We start from the raw sequence: 19,316 nt of genomic DNA, 5'->3' as shown, positions 1-19,316 counted from the left end.
AATTGTTTATTGAAACATTGTGCTGATTTAACATCTTATTCCTATAATCCCAACATCACTGTCATCTCAGTATTGGTATCAACTCATTCAAACAGATTTTCTTGGCTCTTGGTAAGGTGAGTAATTCTGGAATATGTCCTGGACATGTTGTATTTTATATGACTTGGGACATGTAAATTCTTCCATTGTGATAGAGAGTCAACCTGTTTATGGTCAGAAGCTCACTTTTGTGGATTGTGGCTCAAATGCCAATTTAAGTTATAAACCCTCTTCAGCGCTTCTAATCTTCCCCTCTTATGTGTTATCCACGCACAGAGGACTCCATCTCCACATTCTCATCAGTACAGGCTAGGGAGAATGAGAATGGGGACAAAAGACCACCCCCTCCCCCAGTTCTGGGTAGGGTAGCCTCTTTCTTACTGTAGGGAGGATGGAAGTCAGAGATCTATCCATATATGCTCCATGGGGAAGGAACATCTCCTTATTTCTGTAGATAAAGTGTAGAAATAAGAATTCTTCCTCTTAACCCCTCTAGTTCGGGGGTGAAATTTACAGTTCAGCTCACAGACTGGGTAGGCAAGGGGCATCACCTCATTACTACAAAGATCGGTTGGGTAAAGACAAGTTCCCATCCATGTTTCCCACTCATGCAGCACCCATTAGGGTGGGGGAGAATCACACCTTTTTTCATGCTGTTGTCTCCAGAATAGGGACGGAGAAAGGTTAAAAAGTTTCTGTCTTACCTGGACAAGCTTTTTCTGTCACTTTGGCTAGAGAAAACAGTACTTTCTTGGAGTTATTTTTGCTGTGCTAATTAGAGTAATGATTAGTAGGAGTAAAATGGAAATTCTTTTACTCAATCTTGTCTGGAAGGGAAATTTGATCTGTGCCCTTTTTTTTACCATTAAGATAGAGCTGATTAGAAAGGGTAAATGATTTACCTGTCATAAAACTGGCTAGTAGTGAAACTGAGGCTAGGATCTAATCCATGGTCTGGTGTTTTCTCATCAAGTCAGACTGTTACATTTTACTCCATATAGGTTCGCATTTTTTATACTTTTGGTTGTAAAACAAATGGAGTCAAATGGTTCATTCAGTTACAATGAATTTTACATTCCAACAATTGGGAAACATTAAGTCCCAACGATTTGCTGGGTCTTGTAGAAGGATTTAGATGTTCATTTTCATTAATCTTCACACACACACACACAAAAAAAAAACACACACAAGTCAGGTATTCTCTTGGGGTGGGTCCATTTTGCCATTGAGGAAACTGGCTGAAAATAATAAAGTCTTTTGCTTGAGTTATTCAGCAAAGATAATGGCAAAATGAGATCCAAGGCTTCTTGACTCCTACACCCATTCTCTACTTAGACCACTTGACTTTTCATGGTAGAGGATAATGGATTCATTGATTTAACACACATTTATGAAGTGTTTACCATAGGACAGCCACAACACAAAACAGTGTATGATGAAATGTGTGGTGTAGACTCATGGTAACCAAATGAGGTATCAGGAGATGAGAGCACAGAGAGTGGGAAGCCCTAGAGACAAACTCTTGTAGAATGTTGGGATAAATTGGGCTGAGCTTTAAATGCATGTCAGGCAAGTGGCCATGTGGAGTTAAGGGGACAGGAGATTTTTTTTTTAAACCCGAGGAAGTGGCATGAGCTAAAACATAGCAACAGCACAGTGACGAAACTAGCCTGTTTAAAAGGCATAATGGGAACTTTTTTTGTGTTATTTCCCCTATTTTCTAAACTTTCTCTATCATAGCCATATGACCTATTAGATGAGCATTTATCAAAATAAGAGAAAACTTAACTGGACTAAGGTGGGAGAATGGTAGATAAGGTGGATAAATGAATTAGTTAAGATACACATTAAGCTGTTTATAACAGAGGCCTAAAAATGCAGTAATGTAAAAAAAAAGATGTATAAAAAATGTAAAAAAGAGACTTACTTTTATTCCACAAATGAGTTCAGATGTAGGCAGGAAGTCAAGGAGTGAGAGGCTGCTTTATATCTCAAGATCATCCAAAAACTCCAGTTCCTTCTACGTTGTAGCGCTGGTCCTGCAGCCCCGTTGTGTCTGAGTTCTGCTCTGTAGAAAGGGGAGTAAGGAAGGTAGTGAGCAAGCAGCTTTCATTTAAGGCTGAGATCCAGAAGGGGAACATGTGTTCTCCATCACCACTACTCCTGTACCATTGTCTACACCAGGAGAAGCTGGGTAATGTGATTCTTGATTGGGAAGTCATGTGGCTCCTCAATTCTTAGGGAGTGCCATCACTCAGAAGAAGGGAGAATATCTTCATCCTTCCATTTAAAGATGAAAACTAAAGAAAGAGTTAGAAAGAGCCCAAACTTTATTCCCCCAGTGCTAAATCTCTGTGCCTCCTTTTCTGAAAACTGAAAATGCTTTCTAGGATGGTTTAAAAAAATCACATAACCCCATGAATATTAGTTTGTTGTCAGAGTGCCTAGCAGCTGATGCTTATTTCTGTAGCTATACCACTCTTCCCTTTTTTAAAAAATTGATAGCAAGAAATTAAAGGAAAGCCACTGTGTTGTATAGCAGGCATACCTTCTCTGGCCTCCTCACTGGATGGGCTCCATTATCCCACTCTCTGGCCTCTTCCCCTTCATTGCTTTGTCAGTACCTTACCAGAGTCCCTTTGCTAAAATATGCTCCCAAATATATCAATAACAATACAGAAGTTGATTATTGATATTAGTATTATGGCTAATCCTGCCATAACCTCCATTTTATGGATTTGGAAACTGAGACACAGAGAAGTCAGATAACTTGCCCCTAAATCACACAGAAACTCACAATTGGATTCAAACATTTGTAGGACTTCACAGTCCAAGCTCTTAAATACTCAATTCCATTGTGTCTCCTATTCAAACATCTCCAGAGTTTCAGTTACAAACAGGACTTAAACAATTTCAGCTGGCATGAAGGGCCTCCTCCATCTAGCTCAGATCGCCTTGCCAGCTTTGTCCCCTATCTCCTTACTCAAACGAGGAGCCTTATCTTCTATCTCCTTTCTTTTCCCAGGAACCTGTCCTGGCGCCTGGTCCCCCTATGTGTTTCCTAACTTGCCCCCATTGAATGACTTATTGTACAGATTAGTAAAAAGAAGAACTGATTATATTCCCGTGTGCTCCTTTAGACTGTGGAGCTTCTTTAATATAAGAGCAGATCCATGACATACACTAGATTTTTTTTTAATTTTTTATTTCTTTTCAGCGTAACAGTATTCATTGTTTTTGCACCACACCCAGTGCTCCATGCAATCTGTGCCCTCTCTAATACCCACCACCTGGTTCCCCCAACCTCCCACCCCCCACCCCTTCAAAACCCTCAGATTGTTTTTCAGAGTCCATAGTCTCTCATGGTTCACCTCCCCTTCCAATTTCCCTCGACTCCTTTCTCCTCTCCATCTCCCCTTGTCCTCCATGCTATTTGTTATGCTCCACAAATAAGTGAAACCATATGATAATTGACTCTCTGCTTGACTTATTTCATTCAGCATAATCTCTTCCAGTCCTGTCCATGTTGCCACAAAAGCTGGGGATTCATCCTTTCTGATGGAGGCATAATACTCCATAGTGTATATGGACCACATCTTCCTTATCCATTCGTCCGTTGAAGGGCATCTTGGTCCTTTCCACAGTTTGGCGACCGTGGCCATTGCTGCTATAAACATTGGGGTACAGATGGCCCTTCTTTTCATTACATCTGTATCTTTGGGGTAAATACCCAATAGTGCAATGGCAGGGTCATAGGGAAACTCTATTTTTAATTTCTTGAGGAATCTCTACACTGTTCTCCAAAGTGGCTGCACCAACTTGCATTCCCACCAGCAGTGTAAGAGGGTTCCCCTTTCTCCACATCCTCTCCAACACATGTTGTTTCCTGTCTTGCTAATTTTGGCCATTCTAACTGGTGTAAATTGGTATCTCAATGTGAATTTGAATCTCCCTGATGGCTAATGATGATGGACATTTTTTCATGTGTCTGATAGCCATTTGTATGCCTTCATTGGAGAAGTGTCTGTTCATATCTTCTGCCCATTTTTTAATATGATTGTCTGTTTTGTGTGTGTTGAGTTTGAGGAGTTCTTTATAGATCCTGGATATTAACACTAGATTTTCAAAGGATTCTGTGACTCAGAATAGAGTAGGAACCCATCGTTAATGTTGCTTTATTCCTTATTTCCTTAGGCCTGTTTTTCTTTTCTTCTTTCTCTCTTTCATTCTTTTTCTTTATCAGATAGAAATACTGAACTATAAAAGCAATACAGGGATGGCTAGGTGGTTCAGTGGGTTAAGTGTCCGTCTTCTGCTCAGGTCATTATCCCAGAGTCCTGGGATAGACTAATGCATGGAACTCCTTGCTCAGCAGGAGCCTGTTTCTCCCTCTCCCTGCCACTCCCCCCAGCTTATGCTCACACACTCTATTTCTGACAAATAAATAAATAAAATCTTTAAAAAATAAAAATAAACAAAAGCAATACAAACACATTAAGAAAATATTTAAGAATACTATTTAGTGAGAGGGAGAGAATCTTGCCCCTCCTTATGGCAACCCAGCCCCCCACACATACCCAAACATGCTGAGCAGCCACTCTATAAGATTTGGTATATATCTCTCCAGACTCCTGTGTAATAAAATAAAAATATTCCTATTTGTAACTTTTTACTAGAGCTTCTACCAGTGAGTAAAAAAGTTGAACTTCCCAATTAAAAAATGGTTAGAAGAGATAAACAATCTTTTTAAAAAATAATGCATATATTGGGGAAAAGGTGTTAAACCTTATTAACATATAGAAACAGCATGCATTGTTTTGTCTATTAGGATGGTATGTGCATTTGTGCACACATGTGCGTGTGCACACACGTGTGCATGCACACACACACACACTGCTCAGGGCAGGTCATATCTGGAAGGAGTCAACCTTCTGTTCTGCCTGGGAAATGAGAATTGCTACACTTTTACTCTTTTTATTTTCCTTTGTGTCTTTGTTCTGTGGGTTTTTGAGTTTAAGGACTTAGAAGAAGTAGAATCTCTCCCAGTTGTCTGCCTCGTGGGTATCACGGTTCAAGCTGTTATCTCACTAACCCTCCCTTCTAATTTTTCTTCATTCTAAAAATTTATTTTGTTCCACCTTATTACATAAGTACTTAATCCCACATTTGGAATTTTGACCATTTGTCTTAAGTTTCCTGTCTCCTATTACTTTCGTTCACCTTTTATAATTCCTGTGTGAATTCTTTTCTCTTTTCTATCTTCCTTTCTGATATTAAGCCTATTTTAGCCTCCTGAGTCATATTTTTAACCTCTTTTGTTCTCTTGCTCTCTTGTTTGTGTAGTGACTTGGTGATTGTTGTACATTGGGCAGCATGCTCTACACTACAACGTTCTCAGGTGCCCAGCGTGTTACACATTTACCTCCTGTAAAGTGATCAGCAAGATTATGGGCACAGTGCACGTGAGAACGAGAGGCAGGGGTAGGGTCTACTGAGAGTCATCTCTTGTAGGAACAAGTCAGGAAATACCTTGATTAGTAGCCATTCACTCTCATCCAGCTCACTTGCACATACCTGCATATTTTGTGCATACTTGTGACACACCACACACTCTTCCGTTCTCTTCCTCCCACTCTCTCTTTAGACACCACCATAGTGGATAAGAGGGTTCTGGGAGGTCATTTGACCTATGATTACACAGTTGACTATGCTGTGAAAGTTTCTGCTCCAGTTATTTTGGACTAGAAATATACATGGGCAGAGAGCTGGTAGAGCCGAAACTCTGGAAGAGTTCCTTTCAGTAAATGCTAATGGGGCCCTGTGTCCAGGCCCAGTACAAGCTGAGATTCTAGGCTGTATAAGCACATTGTTCATTAGAAGTCTTTCAGCTTAACCTGAGATTTTTAGCAGTTCCAAAAACATCTTTTCTGGGTATTCTAAATTAGTCAAGAAATCCTTTTTATAAAGCCCTGTTTGTTTGTTTTATTACATCTTCATGCTTTGTTCTTAGGAGAGTAGTGGATGCTCACTCAAGTTGTATAGGTTGAATATATGAATAAATATTTATAAAGAACATCCGCATCCTATAGTGGATTCAATCCAACTCTAGTAGAGAGGAGGGGAAAGGGAAACAGAGATGAAATGTTCCCATCATGCCAAGGTACACACAGACCCTCCTCAGTACAAGATCTTCCCCAGCTACACAAACCCCCTCCATTCCCGGTCACACAGACATGTACATATTCAGTTGTGACTATTTTTCAGCTTGTGAAGAAATATGGAAACATTTTTAGCATGCAGCTTGGTGACTTACCTGTAGTTGTCGTAACTGGATTGCCCTTGATCAAAGAAGTCCTTGTCGACCAGAACCAAATCTTTGTGAACCGCCCTGTGACTCCTGTCCGAAGACGTATCTTTAAGAGCAAAGGTAAGTTTCTTAACCAATGTAAGATGGCTGTGTTCGATAGTCTATGATCTGTTAAAGATGGCTCTGTGGCTATAATTCTCCAACACTCTCATGGAGCAGGCCCATTATAAAATTTTGGAAATTAAAGAAAGCTGGATGCTGGATGCCCACAATTCTCTACTGAAGGCACCTCTTAGAGAACCTGGCAGGTTCTGTCAGGGATTTAGAAGAAGCTGGGTCTCCTGCCTGAACTCACTCTGGAAACACTGATGAACAAGTAATTGCATTACTCAGTGATGGCAGAAAAAGAGGCAATGCATTTTCGTTATCTCTTTCTGCTTCCTGCTCCAATCTCTTCCCCTAGGCAAATCGATGCAGCTCTGCTTCCTTCTGCTGCTTATGTAAGTCCCTCTTCTTGCCTCTAGTTCAGTGCTTTCTTGTTAGGGCTGTTACAGCATCTTAAACCTTCCATTCTGTGCCAAAGTACACTTTGGCAAGAATACTTAAAATTGTCGTTAATAGATATAAACACTACTGTATGTTGGCTAACTGAACATAATAAATGAATGAATGAATGAATAAAATCTCTGTAAACCCCCCCAAAATAGAAAATAAATTAAATGTTTTTTCAGTTTCTTTATTGGCTATATATATATATATATATTCAAGTTTTTGTGTTATTTCTTAAGTTACTTTCAGTAATTATTTTTTAGAAAATTCATTTTAAAAAATAATAAATGCAAAACATTTAAAAATCTAAATGGATAACTCAAATCTATTACTCTACCAAAGCACCATTTCTTTCAGTTGCTTCCCAATTCCTTTTTGATATAGTTAATCTTCCAACACTACCAGGCACTACCTACAGGCACTACCAACACAACAGTGAATAGTGCAGATAAAATCTGTGTCCTTAGGTAACTTACATTCTATTCAGAAAGACCGCATCAATTAGCTCTCATAACTTAAAGCATCAGTCTTATTAAGATATGTACAGGATGCATTTATTAGTAGCATCTAACCTAGTCCTTGGATTCAAGGAAAGCTAATGTAGAGAAATGATAATCAAGTTAACAAAATGAAGAGGCAATCAGGCATATAGACTAGAATAGAAAAAGTTCTTGAGGTGGGAAGAAGATCAGTGAACTTGAGGAAGTAAAAGGTAGCCAGTGTGGCAAGTGCAGGGATTAAATGGAGATAACGGAAGGAATAGGGACCTCTTGAGCTTGGCCAGGAATTGTTCACACAAGTTCTTGTTAAGTGTGTTGGGTTTTATGCTAATAAAAATGGAAATTCTTGGTTTTAAGTAGATGAAGGAATCACCATATTTATGTTGTACATTTTAAAATCTTATGTAGTTTGCCCTGTAGAAAATGGCATACAGGGAGCAAGAGACTATGGTAGCATTTTAGGTTAGAAAAGGTTGCAGTGTAGACTAGGGAGATGGCAATAAATGACAATAGAGTAGATTAGACCAGGTTAGTAGCAGTGAAGATTCACGAATTTAAGGTATTCAGAGGGGTAAATCCAGTAAGATATGATGACCTAAGTGGCGATCGAAAGCTGAATGAGGTGATGCAGACACCAAGTGGGTAGACAATAGAGAGGAGGAATATTTGGAGTAGGACAGATGTTTAGCTTGGGTGTGGAGTTGCATGGAGAACATCATGAATCTAATCATGGATATGCTGAGTTTGAAAGGCGTTTATGTAGTCTAAGCCAGTCAAACAGTGGTGTATGTGTTTGGAGCTCAGGGACAGGAATAAATATTCACTAACAATAGATGCTATTTAAAATTAAAAAAAAAATTTTTTTTTAAAGATTTTTTTGACAGACAGAGATCACAAATAGGCAGAGAGACAGGCAGAGAGAGAGGAGGAAGCAGGCTCCCCACAGAGCAGAGAGCCAGATGCGGGGCTTGATCCCAGGATGCTGGGACCGTGACCCGAGCCAAAGGCAGAGGCTTTAACCCACTGAGCCACCCAGGCGCCCCAATAGATGCTATTTAAAAATTTAGGAGTTGATGAGATTTCCCAGGCATGGGGTTTTGGGGAAGAAGAGAAGAGGCTTTATAGCTTATCTTGAAGAACTCCATCATTTCAAAATTTGATAGAAGAGGATGAGCTAGCAATAGATATGGAAAGGAGGAAAATCTGTAGGGTGTGCTGCCCTGAGCACCACTGGAAGGGAAGGCTTCAGGGGAAAAGTCCCTCATACTGCTGAAAGGTCAAGAAAAGTAAGGTTGAAAAGTTTCCCTGGATTTGACAAAGATGGCTATCTCATGCAGATTGTGGAGGCCAAAGTCAGGCACTCAGAGGAGTTGGAGTATTCTCTGGAGGTGAAGAAAAGAAAGGAGGGTGGCCTTATCTGTGTTGTAAAACAAATGAATTTTTGAATATAACAAGATTTTTTTTCCTTTATCTTTTCGTGTGCTATTCTTTCTGCATGGAATAGTCACTCTTCCTTGCTTTCTTGAGTCATTCCTTATCTTTCAAGGTCCAGTTTAGATAAGATGTTCTTGAAAACCTTGCCTCCTTATGAGTGTGTATTTTATCTTATCCATGAGTGCATTCTTAGTATGTAGCATAAAACAAATATTTCAGTATATTTATGTGACCAGTAATCAAAGCATGGACTTTGGAATCCAGCAGACCTGAAATGCCTCTTCAGCTGGTTATTGTGACCCTGCAAAGTAAGGGTTATACCCATCTCATAAAGTTTCTGATAAATGCTAACTTACATAGTGCAGTAAAAACACTCAGGTCTCTGCATTAGCAGCAATGAGGCTAGCTACTATATCCACTAGTTTGGGATTATTTCCCTGAATAGTTTTCAAGTGGCTTAATGCCCTTTGTCTTCCCACCAATACGTAGTCCCATACCATTTGCCATATATTTACATAACAGAATAAGAATATCATAATGTTGGCTTTTTTTTTTCCCAGGATTGATCATGTCCAATGGCCAAACATGGAAGGAGCAAAGAAGGTTTACCCTGGCGACACTAAGAAACTTTGGTCTAGGAAGAAAAAGCATAGAGGAACGCATTCAGGAGGAAGCCCATTACCTCATCCAGGCAATAGAAGAAGAGAATGGTGAGTTGTTTCCCAGGACAGATGCAGGAGATTGTGACTCATTCATTCACTCACTGAACAGATACTTACTAAGTGCCTAAGTACCTACCTTGTGCACAGCACCATGCTAGGCACTGAGAATATTACACTGACCAACCAATCATGAACCTGCCTTCACGGAGCTCTAGGGTCACGCACAAGAAGACTGGTATTAAACACATTACTGATTTTAAATGCTGGTCATTAGTATGACTTCCCAGGTATTGACTGAGTTCTCGCTGTATGTCAGACCCTATGTAGGGGGCTGTGGTCAGAGCCTCCCAGGCAAATCTATACTCATTATGTTAAATGTCATGAAGAGCAGACTCTCAGTAGAAAACAGAAACAAGCGAATCAAAGGATTCATCTCTTCTTCCACCTCCAGGACAGCCTTTCAACCCTCACTTCAAGATGAACAATGCAGTTTCCAATATTATTTGCTCCATCACCTTTGGGAAGCGCTTTGAGTATGAGGATGAACAGTTTCAGGAATTGCTGAGGTTGCTGGATGAGGTCACGTGTCTAGAGGCATCAATGAGATGCCAGGTAAGGGGTTCTCTTTCTGCATCTTGGACAAGAATACTGGAGCTGATGTCAGACACAGATGGGTTCCAACTAAATATCATCTTTTTGTTTAAGCTAAAGTTATCACCTTTTATAATTGACTTCAACTCAAACTTATTTGAACTCTTTTTTTTTTTTTAAGATTTTATTTATTTGACAGAGAGAGAGATCACAGGTAGGCAGAGAGGCGGGCAGAGAGAGAGGAGGAAGCAGGCTCCCTGCTGAGCAGAGAGCCTGATGCGGGGCTCGATCCCAGGACCCTGGGATCATGACCTGAGCCGAAGGCAGAGGCTTTAACCCACTGAGCCACCCAGGCGCCCTCAAACTTATTTGAAATCAATCTGTTGACTTTAGTGCTTTTTGATAATATTATTGAATATTGACTATATACAAAGAACATTTCTAACATGCATGCAAAGAATAAAATGTCCATGTTATATACCTATACATCCATGTCATTTTATCTAAAAGCAGGATATTGCCACTGCCTTTGGGTCCCGCCCCTCCATGTCCCTCCCTAACCCAGCCACTCTGCTGGCCCCAGAAGTACTCTTCTGTGCTTGGCTTCTTCCTCAGCAGATTGTTTGCAGATTATCTGTGTCAGTTGCTCTTTTCTTTTTAAAATTCTGAATAGTATTTCATGGTATGAATATGCCACTGTTTCTTGCTCTATTCTCTATTGATGAACATTTGGGTTGTTTCCAGTTTGGGGATGTTATGAATAGCTGCTGTGAACATTCTTGTACCCTTGTTCATGTGGACATGCCCACTCATTTCTCTTGAATTTATACCTGGACGTAAAAGATGTCTAAAGGTTTCAAAGCAGTTACACTACTTACCTGCCCATCCACACTTGACATTATCAATCTTCTCATTCCATAGGCTATAGACCTTTGGGGTTCAAACATCACCCTTTCCTTGGCGGACCCTGCTCTCCATTTTGTCCCTCTGGGTCTGTGAGTCTGTGAGTCTGTCAGAAACTGCTCAGCTTCTTGGTCTCTCAACCACTTTCCTGGATTTGGAAGACACTTCTATGGGAAGTGGCCCTGTTAAGGCCACCTCTCTAGTATCTAAAAGTGGATTTATTTTTATTTATTCCTGACAAACATCTTTGCCTGGAGCTTTATGGACCCATCGCTTCAAAACCAATAAAGCAGTTAGCTTTTAGCAGTTAGCAGTTAGCAGTTAGCGTGATTCCTGACACATTTGAAGTATGCAATGAATGTGAGCTATTATTATTGTCAAAGCTATTTTGAATTCCTTGTTCTCATTTCTAATCACAGCAGTCCTAGTTCAATAATTCCATGTTCTCCAGTCCTATTAAGACAGAAAGTCATAAGAGTTCAGTGGGTACCCAGATGATGTTCCCCAAGGAAAAGTAATTCCTGAGAGGGTAAGAAGGGGCAGTAGGGTAAGGTTATTAATTATTTCTTGGAGTCTCAAAATAGGCCAGGCATCTTGATGGACAAATATAAACTTTATATGTTAATTTTAAAAAAAAAGAAAAAACCCTTTAAAAATGAAATGATGCATCATGGTGTATACAAGCAGACATGGGAATGTGTAAGTAAATCCAGATAGTGGCCCATGGTTTTGTGCTAGGTGCTATATGGATCTCGTGTCATCCAGCCACCAGAATAATCCCAGGGCCCCACTGGCAGCTATTTAAACTAAGGATCAATGAATTGTATCATCCCACCACCAAAATATTATAGTTAAAAAGCAGCAGAGCTAACGGACCTATATCTGTCTCATTTTAAGTCTAGGTGACTTTCCATTTTGTCTTGCTCCTTTCTACCAGATATTATTAGAGAAAATATTTTTAAAAGTGCTTTCTTTCAGTAAAATGTCTTACCTACATGGAGCTTATGTCATAGCAGGGCAGGCAAATACATACACATGAAACACATATATGTATCTTACACACACACACATATTAGTGATAATTACCATGAAGGAGAATAAAACAGGATAAGGGAATGGAGAGAGGGTGGCAGGGGTTCTTATAGGATCATTAGGTTTTAAGACCCCTCCAGGGTGGTGATATTTGGAGCAGCACTTTAATGAAATGAGGGGCTAGAGTTCTACAGATTTCAGAGGAAGAGCGTTCTAGCTGGAAGGAATAGCAAATGCAAAGGCCCAAACAAGAACATCCTTGATGTCATCATAGAGGCCAGCAGTGCTACACTGGAGTGGGTAAGAGAGAGTAGGATGGCAGGGAGCGATAGCAAAGAGGGAGACGGGTGTGTGTGTGTGTGTGTGTGTGTGTGTGTGTGTGTGAGCAAGGAGGGGTTGGCTGGTGCATGCAGAGCCTATGTCAGGAGAATGATGTAGAGTCATGGAAAGTCACTTGAGGATTGAGAGCCAAGGAGGAAAATGATCTGATTGAACTATTAAATGATGCCTCTGGGAGCTCTGTGGGGAGTGGGTTAAGAATGGAATCGGTGGGAAAGAACCTAGATGTCCATCAACAGATGAATGGATCAAGAAGATGTGGTATATATACACAATGGAATACTATGCAGCCATCAAAAGAAATGAAATCTTGCCATTTGCGACAACATGGATGGAACTAGAGCGTATCATGCTTAGCGAAATAAGTCAAGCAGAGAAAGACAACTATCATATGATCTCCCTGATATGAGGAAGTGGTGATGCAACATGGGGCTTAAGTGGGTAGGAGAAGAATCCATGAAACAAGATGGGATAGGGAGGGAGAGAAACCATAAGTGACTCTTAATCTCACGAAACAAACTGTGGGTTGCTGGGGGGAGGGGGGTTGGGAGAAGGGGGGTAGGGTTATGGACATTGGGGAGGGTATGTGCTTTTGGGTAAATTGGAAGGGGAGATGAACCATGAGAGACTATGGACTCTGAAAAACAATCTGAGGGGTTTGAAGTGGCAGGGGGGTGGGAGGTTGGGGTACCAGGTGGTGGGTATTATAGAGGGCACAGCTTGCATGGAGCACTGGGTGTGGTGAAAAAATAATGAATACTGTTTTTCTGAAAATAAATAAATTGGAAAAAAAAAAAAGAATGGAATCGGTGAAGCTGATGGAGGCTGTCACAGCACCCACGTAAGAAATGCTGGTGATTTGTACTAGGGGACAGTATGGCTGGGGCAGCGAGATGTGGATACACTTCGGATGGAGTGCTGAAATGCTTTGCCAGCAGGTGAGAAGAGAATGAGAGAGAAGAGTTAAGGCGACCCAAATTTTAAGAGCAAATAAATGACAGAGATGATCAATTATTTTGCCTTAAAAAATGGACATTAGATTGTCTCTATGAGTGTTTTGTTTTTCTCAATTAGCTCTACAATCTCTTTCCATGGATTATGAATTTTCTTCCTGGACCTCATCAAACACTCTTTAGCAACTGGGAGAAACTGAAATTGTTCATTGCTCATATGACTGAAACCCACAGGAGAGACTGGAATCCTGCTGAACCAAGAGATTTTATTGACGCTTACCTCAAGGAAATAGAAAAGGTGAGGGAACCAAACTTGTTTCTTTGTTCTTAAAGAGCAAATGGGGGTATACTAGTCTCCCATTGCTGCTATAACAAATTACCACAAACCTGGGGTTTCTGAACAACACAGATCTATTCTTTTTCAGTTCTGGAGGTCAAAAATCTGAAAGCAGTTTCACTGGGCTAGAATCAAGGTGTTGGCAGGGCTGGTTCCTTCCGGAGGCTCTAAGAAAGAATCTGTTTCCTTGACTTTTCCTTCTAGAGGCTGCCTTGATTTATAGCCACTTTGTCTATCTTCAAAGCCAGTATGTAGCCTCTTCTCTGCTATCATTCTTATATCTTATCTTTATGACCCCCTTGCCTCTTTCTTATAAAGACTCTTGTAATTACTCTGAATTATCCATAATAATCGTCCTGCATCAAGAATCTTAACTTATGGGGCACCTGGGTGGCTCAGTGGATTAAGTCTTTGTCTTCAGCTCAGGTCATGATCTCAGGGTGGTGGGATCGAGTCCCGCATCAGACTCTCCTCTCAGCAGGAAGTCTGCTTCTCCCTCTCTGCCTACTTGTGATCTCTCTTTCTCTGTCAAATGAATAAATAAAATCTTTAAAAAAAAAAAAAAGAATCTTAATCATAACCACAAAGTCCCTTTTGCCATATAAGGTAACATCTACAGGTTTCAGAGATTAGGATATGGATACCTCTGTGGGTCATTACTTAATTTACCACAGGGCAGTCAATATAGAGGCAGCCTTTCATAGCGTATAAGAGCAGCATTTACTCAGGATTGACAAGGTAAGTAGAAATAAAGATAGGGGCTGAACAATATTTGGTTTGAGGCCTTGAAGATGCCCAAACACTACCTGTTCATTTTCTGTTCTCCATGCTTTGCCCATATCTGAAGGAGCTATATATAAAAGGAAAACTAACAAATAATCTTCAAAGGACTCTTTCATTTTTAGCTGGACCTGTGCCCAGTTGACTGCCCCTTCCCTTAGCCCCCAGCGCAGAACACAAGAAGAGCTAAGCTGGATGCCAGAGTTCAAGCTCAGGGCCCGGGTGGGACTTTTGCCTTCCTCCCTGATCTTCCTACCATCCACTTTCCAATATTATAGGAAAGATGCAGGGAAAAGCCACACTGAGGGGACTGCCTTCAGCACAGTAAACCCTGTGGTCAACGAACATCCAGGCATCAGTGTCATAATCTTTCACTCATTAGCTTAGTTGAGCCTCCTCTTGGGGTTGATAGATTGGTGGATTTCTATCCACCTCCTCTTTTATTTCACTATATTGGATAACATTAGTAGAAGCACTGATCTCTCCACAGAGGAGGAGACTTTCCTTTCTATATGTTTTGCAGGTATGGAGCCACACATTGAGAGGTCTGTTGACAAATTGAAGCTTCCAGGGGAAGGGGACAAAGATGATGGAGGGCTGTGAGGTTGATGGAATCAACCTTTCTTGGCTTCACCTAGAAAGGAAGAGATTAACAGGGAAATATGAGAATTGTTTTACATAAGAGGAGTTCAGTTTATTCTTCCTGGTATCAGTACAAGCATGTGTTGAATATTTGTTACATGCTCTTTATATCTCATGTAATTCATAATGCCATCTTAAAGGGCATGTGTATTTCATTACTCTTTTTTGAAACAGGAAACTGAGGTGCAGAGAGAATTAGTGACTTGCCCCAGGGTCATGCAGATAGTTCACAACGATATAGCTAATATTGGAATCCAGGTCTTTCTATTAAGCTGTTTCTCTTTCCACTGTACTAATAGATTCTCCCAAATTATAAGCATAAACGAAAAAGTTATCTTCATTTTCATCCACCAAAGCCAACAAAAGCTTCCAGCACTTGGGGCAGGAGGATGCTAGTGATATTGCATAATAAGCCTCTACCTCTTGAGCTGGCCAAAAGGGATCTTTTCTTTCATGTTCTCACCCTAGGGTGAAGCCCCTGTGTATTGTAGCAACCAGGAACCAACTGAATAAACCAATAAACATTGTGCTTTCTAGAACAGGGACAATGCTACATCAAGTTTCCATGAAGAAAATCTCATCTATAGCACCCTGGACCTCTTCTTCGCTGGAACCGAGACAACTTCAACAACACTGCGCTGGGGTCTGCTTTACTTGGCCCTCAACCCAGAAATCCAAGGTGAGCATGTCAGGAGTGTCCCTGGGCCCAGACAGAATGGTACCTCCTGGAGCATACTGCCCCCTAGCTGGGGCTAGAAGATAGCATGGTAGAATGAAAAGCTAGGACAATCATGAGGTGATGCTTGAAAACAGGTACCGTCTTCAGTTTTTCTGTTGGATTCGGGTGGGTTCACATCATAGCAATATAACAAAGTCCCTGCCCTCAGGAAACCCAGAGTCTAGAGGGGAGTCAGTGGAGTCAATTGACATTGTGGTGAGTTCCAGGAAAAGACGACATCCTTACATGAAATCTGGTTATAGCCTTCCGTCCTTGTAAGTAATGTATTCTGTTTCCCTAGGGATAATGTTCAAACTCCTTAGTCTGGCACATCACGCCCTCTGATGTGCCTCATTCTGTCTGTACAGCTTCAGCTCCGCCCACCCTGCATGGTGGTCTCACTAAATTACATGGTTGTTTTTTCGTTTTTGTTTTGTTTTGGTTTTGAGGTTTGGGGTTTTTGTTGTTGTTGTTGTTGTTGTTTTGCACTGTCCTTATTTATGCCTCTGCCATCAGGACTGCTCTTCCCTTTACCACTTATGTAGTTCCCCAATTTCTCTATATGGCAAATCACCAGATGGCGCTTGAAGAAATCTGCTCAAATACAACCGCCTCTAAGATGTTCCCTCATGCTTGAAGGAAACTACTTCCTTTAAAGATGACTTTAGTATTATTAGGATTATTTTCTTCCTCTAGAGATGCCATAATATGCCTCCACTGCTGTGCTGATTGCACATTATTCATGTATCTTCCCCAAAGACTGTTGTCCATTCAAAGCAGTGATGGTTGCAATCTTTTTTTTTTTTTTTTTTTTTTTTTTTCCCTCTAGGACCCAGAAGAGTTTGAGCATATGAGAGACGGGATATTAGGATACAGTTTTTCAAACTGTGGGTAACAGTTTGTTAATGGGATATAAAATCAATTTAGTAGACCAAGACCAACATTTTTTCCTAAAATAAAAATAGAATAGAAAAGATCAGAGTACTTGCCATGTAGTAAGGATAAGTTTGTTCATGAAACTATTTCTTTCCATAATTATACATAGAAGTATGTTTTACATGTGTGTATATTTGTGTTTATGTGCCTTTAGTCATGATGTAAAATGCTTTTAGAACTATGAATTATATTTTCCAAAAAGTTGAAAAGCTACCTCATTAGGTTATAGATTTGGCTTCTGTAATAAGGTCTCTAAAATAACAATAGCTTAAAATGATGGATGTTTATACCCATCTTCATAGCAACTTTATTCACCACAACTAAAAGACAGAAGCAACCCAAGTGTCCATCAATGGAAGACTAGATAAACAAAACTATTCAGTCTTAAACAGGAAGGAAATTCTGACACATGCTCTAACAGGGATGAAACATCAGGACATTATGCTAAGTTAAAGAATACAGTAACAAAAAGACATATACTGATAGTTCCATTTACATGAGGTTTCTAGAGTAGCCAAATACATAGAAACAGAAAGTAGAATGGTGGTTTCCAAGGGCTTCAGGATAGGAGAAAATGAGAAGTTGTTGTTTAATGGATGTACAGTTTCAGTTTTTCCAGATAAAAATTCTGGAGATTGGTTGCACAGTGTGATTTTATATATATATATATATATGTATACATATACATATATATATTATATATATAATATATATTATATGTGTATATTTTATATATTTTTATATATTTTATATATTTTATATTTATATATTTATATATAGTATATATATACACACATATGAGTGTATATATATATATATATATAAAATCTTTAAGCTGTATGCTCAAATATGGTTAATACGGTAAATTTTATGTCACATATGTTTTACCACAAGTTTAAAAATGTTTTAAATGGCCAGTGAGAAAGAAATTCACTTTATCTATATCTCTCTAAAGTAAAAAAGCCTGAGCTGGACACTGCAGAGCCTTCTGGGCTCTAAGGTCCTCCCAACATATTGCTCTGTTGTATCTAGAATGATGCCCTTGTCTGCACTCTCAAAGATGGCTCACCTAAAGGGCTGCCTTTCCTCGAAGAGGTAGGGAAGAAGGGAAGAAGGAAATGCATACTCTTCCTTTAAGGATATGTTTTAAGTATTAAACATCCCTTTTGGGGGGTGGGAGGTTGGGGTACCAGGTGGTGGGTATTATAGAGGGCACGGCTTGCATGGAGCACTGGGTGTGGTAAAAAAATAATGAATACTGTTTTTCTGAAAATAAATAAATTGAAAAAAAAAAACATCCCTTTTACACAGAGTCTGTCGACCAGAACATAGTCATGTGGTCACACTTAGTCACAAGGGAATCTGGGAAATGTAGTCTATAGCTGGGCAACCAGGAGTCCTGCTAAAATCTCTACTATTGTAGAAAAGAAAAAAAAGAGTGGAAAAAGGTATATTGGGGTACGGTTATCATTTTCTTTGACTTGCTGGGTGCTCACCTAAACTAGTTCATGTAAATCTCAAGATCTCCTTAAGAGGAATGTAGATCATCCTCACTAAGAAGAGAAAACAGAAGCTCAAAGAGTTCAAGTAACTTGCAGCAGTAATGCTGCAGAGCAAGACTTTGCAACCAGATATATCTAAATCTAGGCCCACTTTTCACTCTGAAATATCTCCTGAAAAACCAGAGTCTATAATGCCTGCTATAGTTTTAGCCTTTTGTCTTTCTTTTTTTTTTTTTTTAGTCATTTTAATCCTGATTATTTCGTTCTTCAGCTTAATCAGGCTTAAGAAAGGTTGTGGAATAATAGAATAATAGAACTTTCTTTTCCAGAAAAAGTCCAAGCTGAGATCGACAGGGTGATTGGTCAGTCACAGCTGCCGAGCTTAGCCACTCGAGAGGCCATGCCCTACACCAACGCTGTCATCCACGAGGTGCAGAGAATGGCAAACATCATCCCCCTGAACGTGCCCAGGGAAGTGACAGGTGATACCACGCTTGCTGGATACTACCTGCCCAAGGTAACCAGGGACTCCCGGCCTCAGATCCTCAAGCCCATCTTTTTAAATGGTAGAAACTGTGACCCATACCCTTGTCCTAGGGAATCGTTTACATGTGAAGAGTGCTGTGTTACACCTGAATAATACTGGCTTTTTTCCCTATGTGTGGTCTTTGGAACGTTAATTCAACTAGACATTAACAGGTATTACGGAGGGGAAGGAGGATTCCATGGTCAAGTATGATTAGGCAAAGACTGGCTTTTCTTTGCTGTGGGATGTCTCAGTTTTTTGTTTTTTAACCGTGTGATGTGCATTATGGATCTTTGTGCGGATACAACAAGCAGCAATTCTTGGTCAGACTTTGTCGTGGGGCCCTTTGCTTTGCCAGGCGGGAGTTTCTAGGGCCCTGCCAGACGTGGAAAATTCTGCCTCATAATCATGGGGTTATAGAATATTGAAGAATGAAGGGACATTTGAGACCATTTACACCATCTAGTTCCATCCACGTTGCTGCAAATGGCAAAATGCCATTCTTTTTGATAGCTAATATTCCATTGTTTATATATACCACACCTTTATCCACTCATCTGTTGACA

General features: G+C 40.1%; 1 protein-coding gene across 1 annotated transcript in view; it reads left to right on the top strand.

Moving 5' to 3' along the window:
* Positions 1-19,316, top strand: part of LOC122900029 (cytochrome P450 2J2) — a 36,734-nt gene that overhangs the window by 4,634 nt on the left and 12,784 nt on the right. The window contains exons 2-7 of the mRNA XM_044238344.1: positions 6,304-6,466; positions 9,390-9,539; positions 9,943-10,103; positions 13,431-13,607; positions 15,606-15,747; positions 18,554-18,741. Of these exons, the coding sequence (XP_044094279.1) occupies positions 6,304-6,466; positions 9,390-9,539; positions 9,943-10,103; positions 13,431-13,607; positions 15,606-15,747; positions 18,554-18,741 (981 nt within the window). The remainder of the gene's footprint in view (positions 1-6,303; positions 6,467-9,389; positions 9,540-9,942; positions 10,104-13,430; positions 13,608-15,605; positions 15,748-18,553; positions 18,742-19,316) is intronic.

The sequence above is a fragment of the Neovison vison genome, chromosome 2 (genome assembly GCF_020171115.1).
Source record: "Neovison vison isolate M4711 chromosome 2, ASM_NN_V1, whole genome shotgun sequence".
NCBI classification, from domain to species: Eukaryota; Metazoa; Chordata; class Mammalia; order Carnivora; family Mustelidae; genus Neogale; species Neogale vison.
This window is presented reverse-complemented; position numbering and strand designations above follow the sequence as displayed.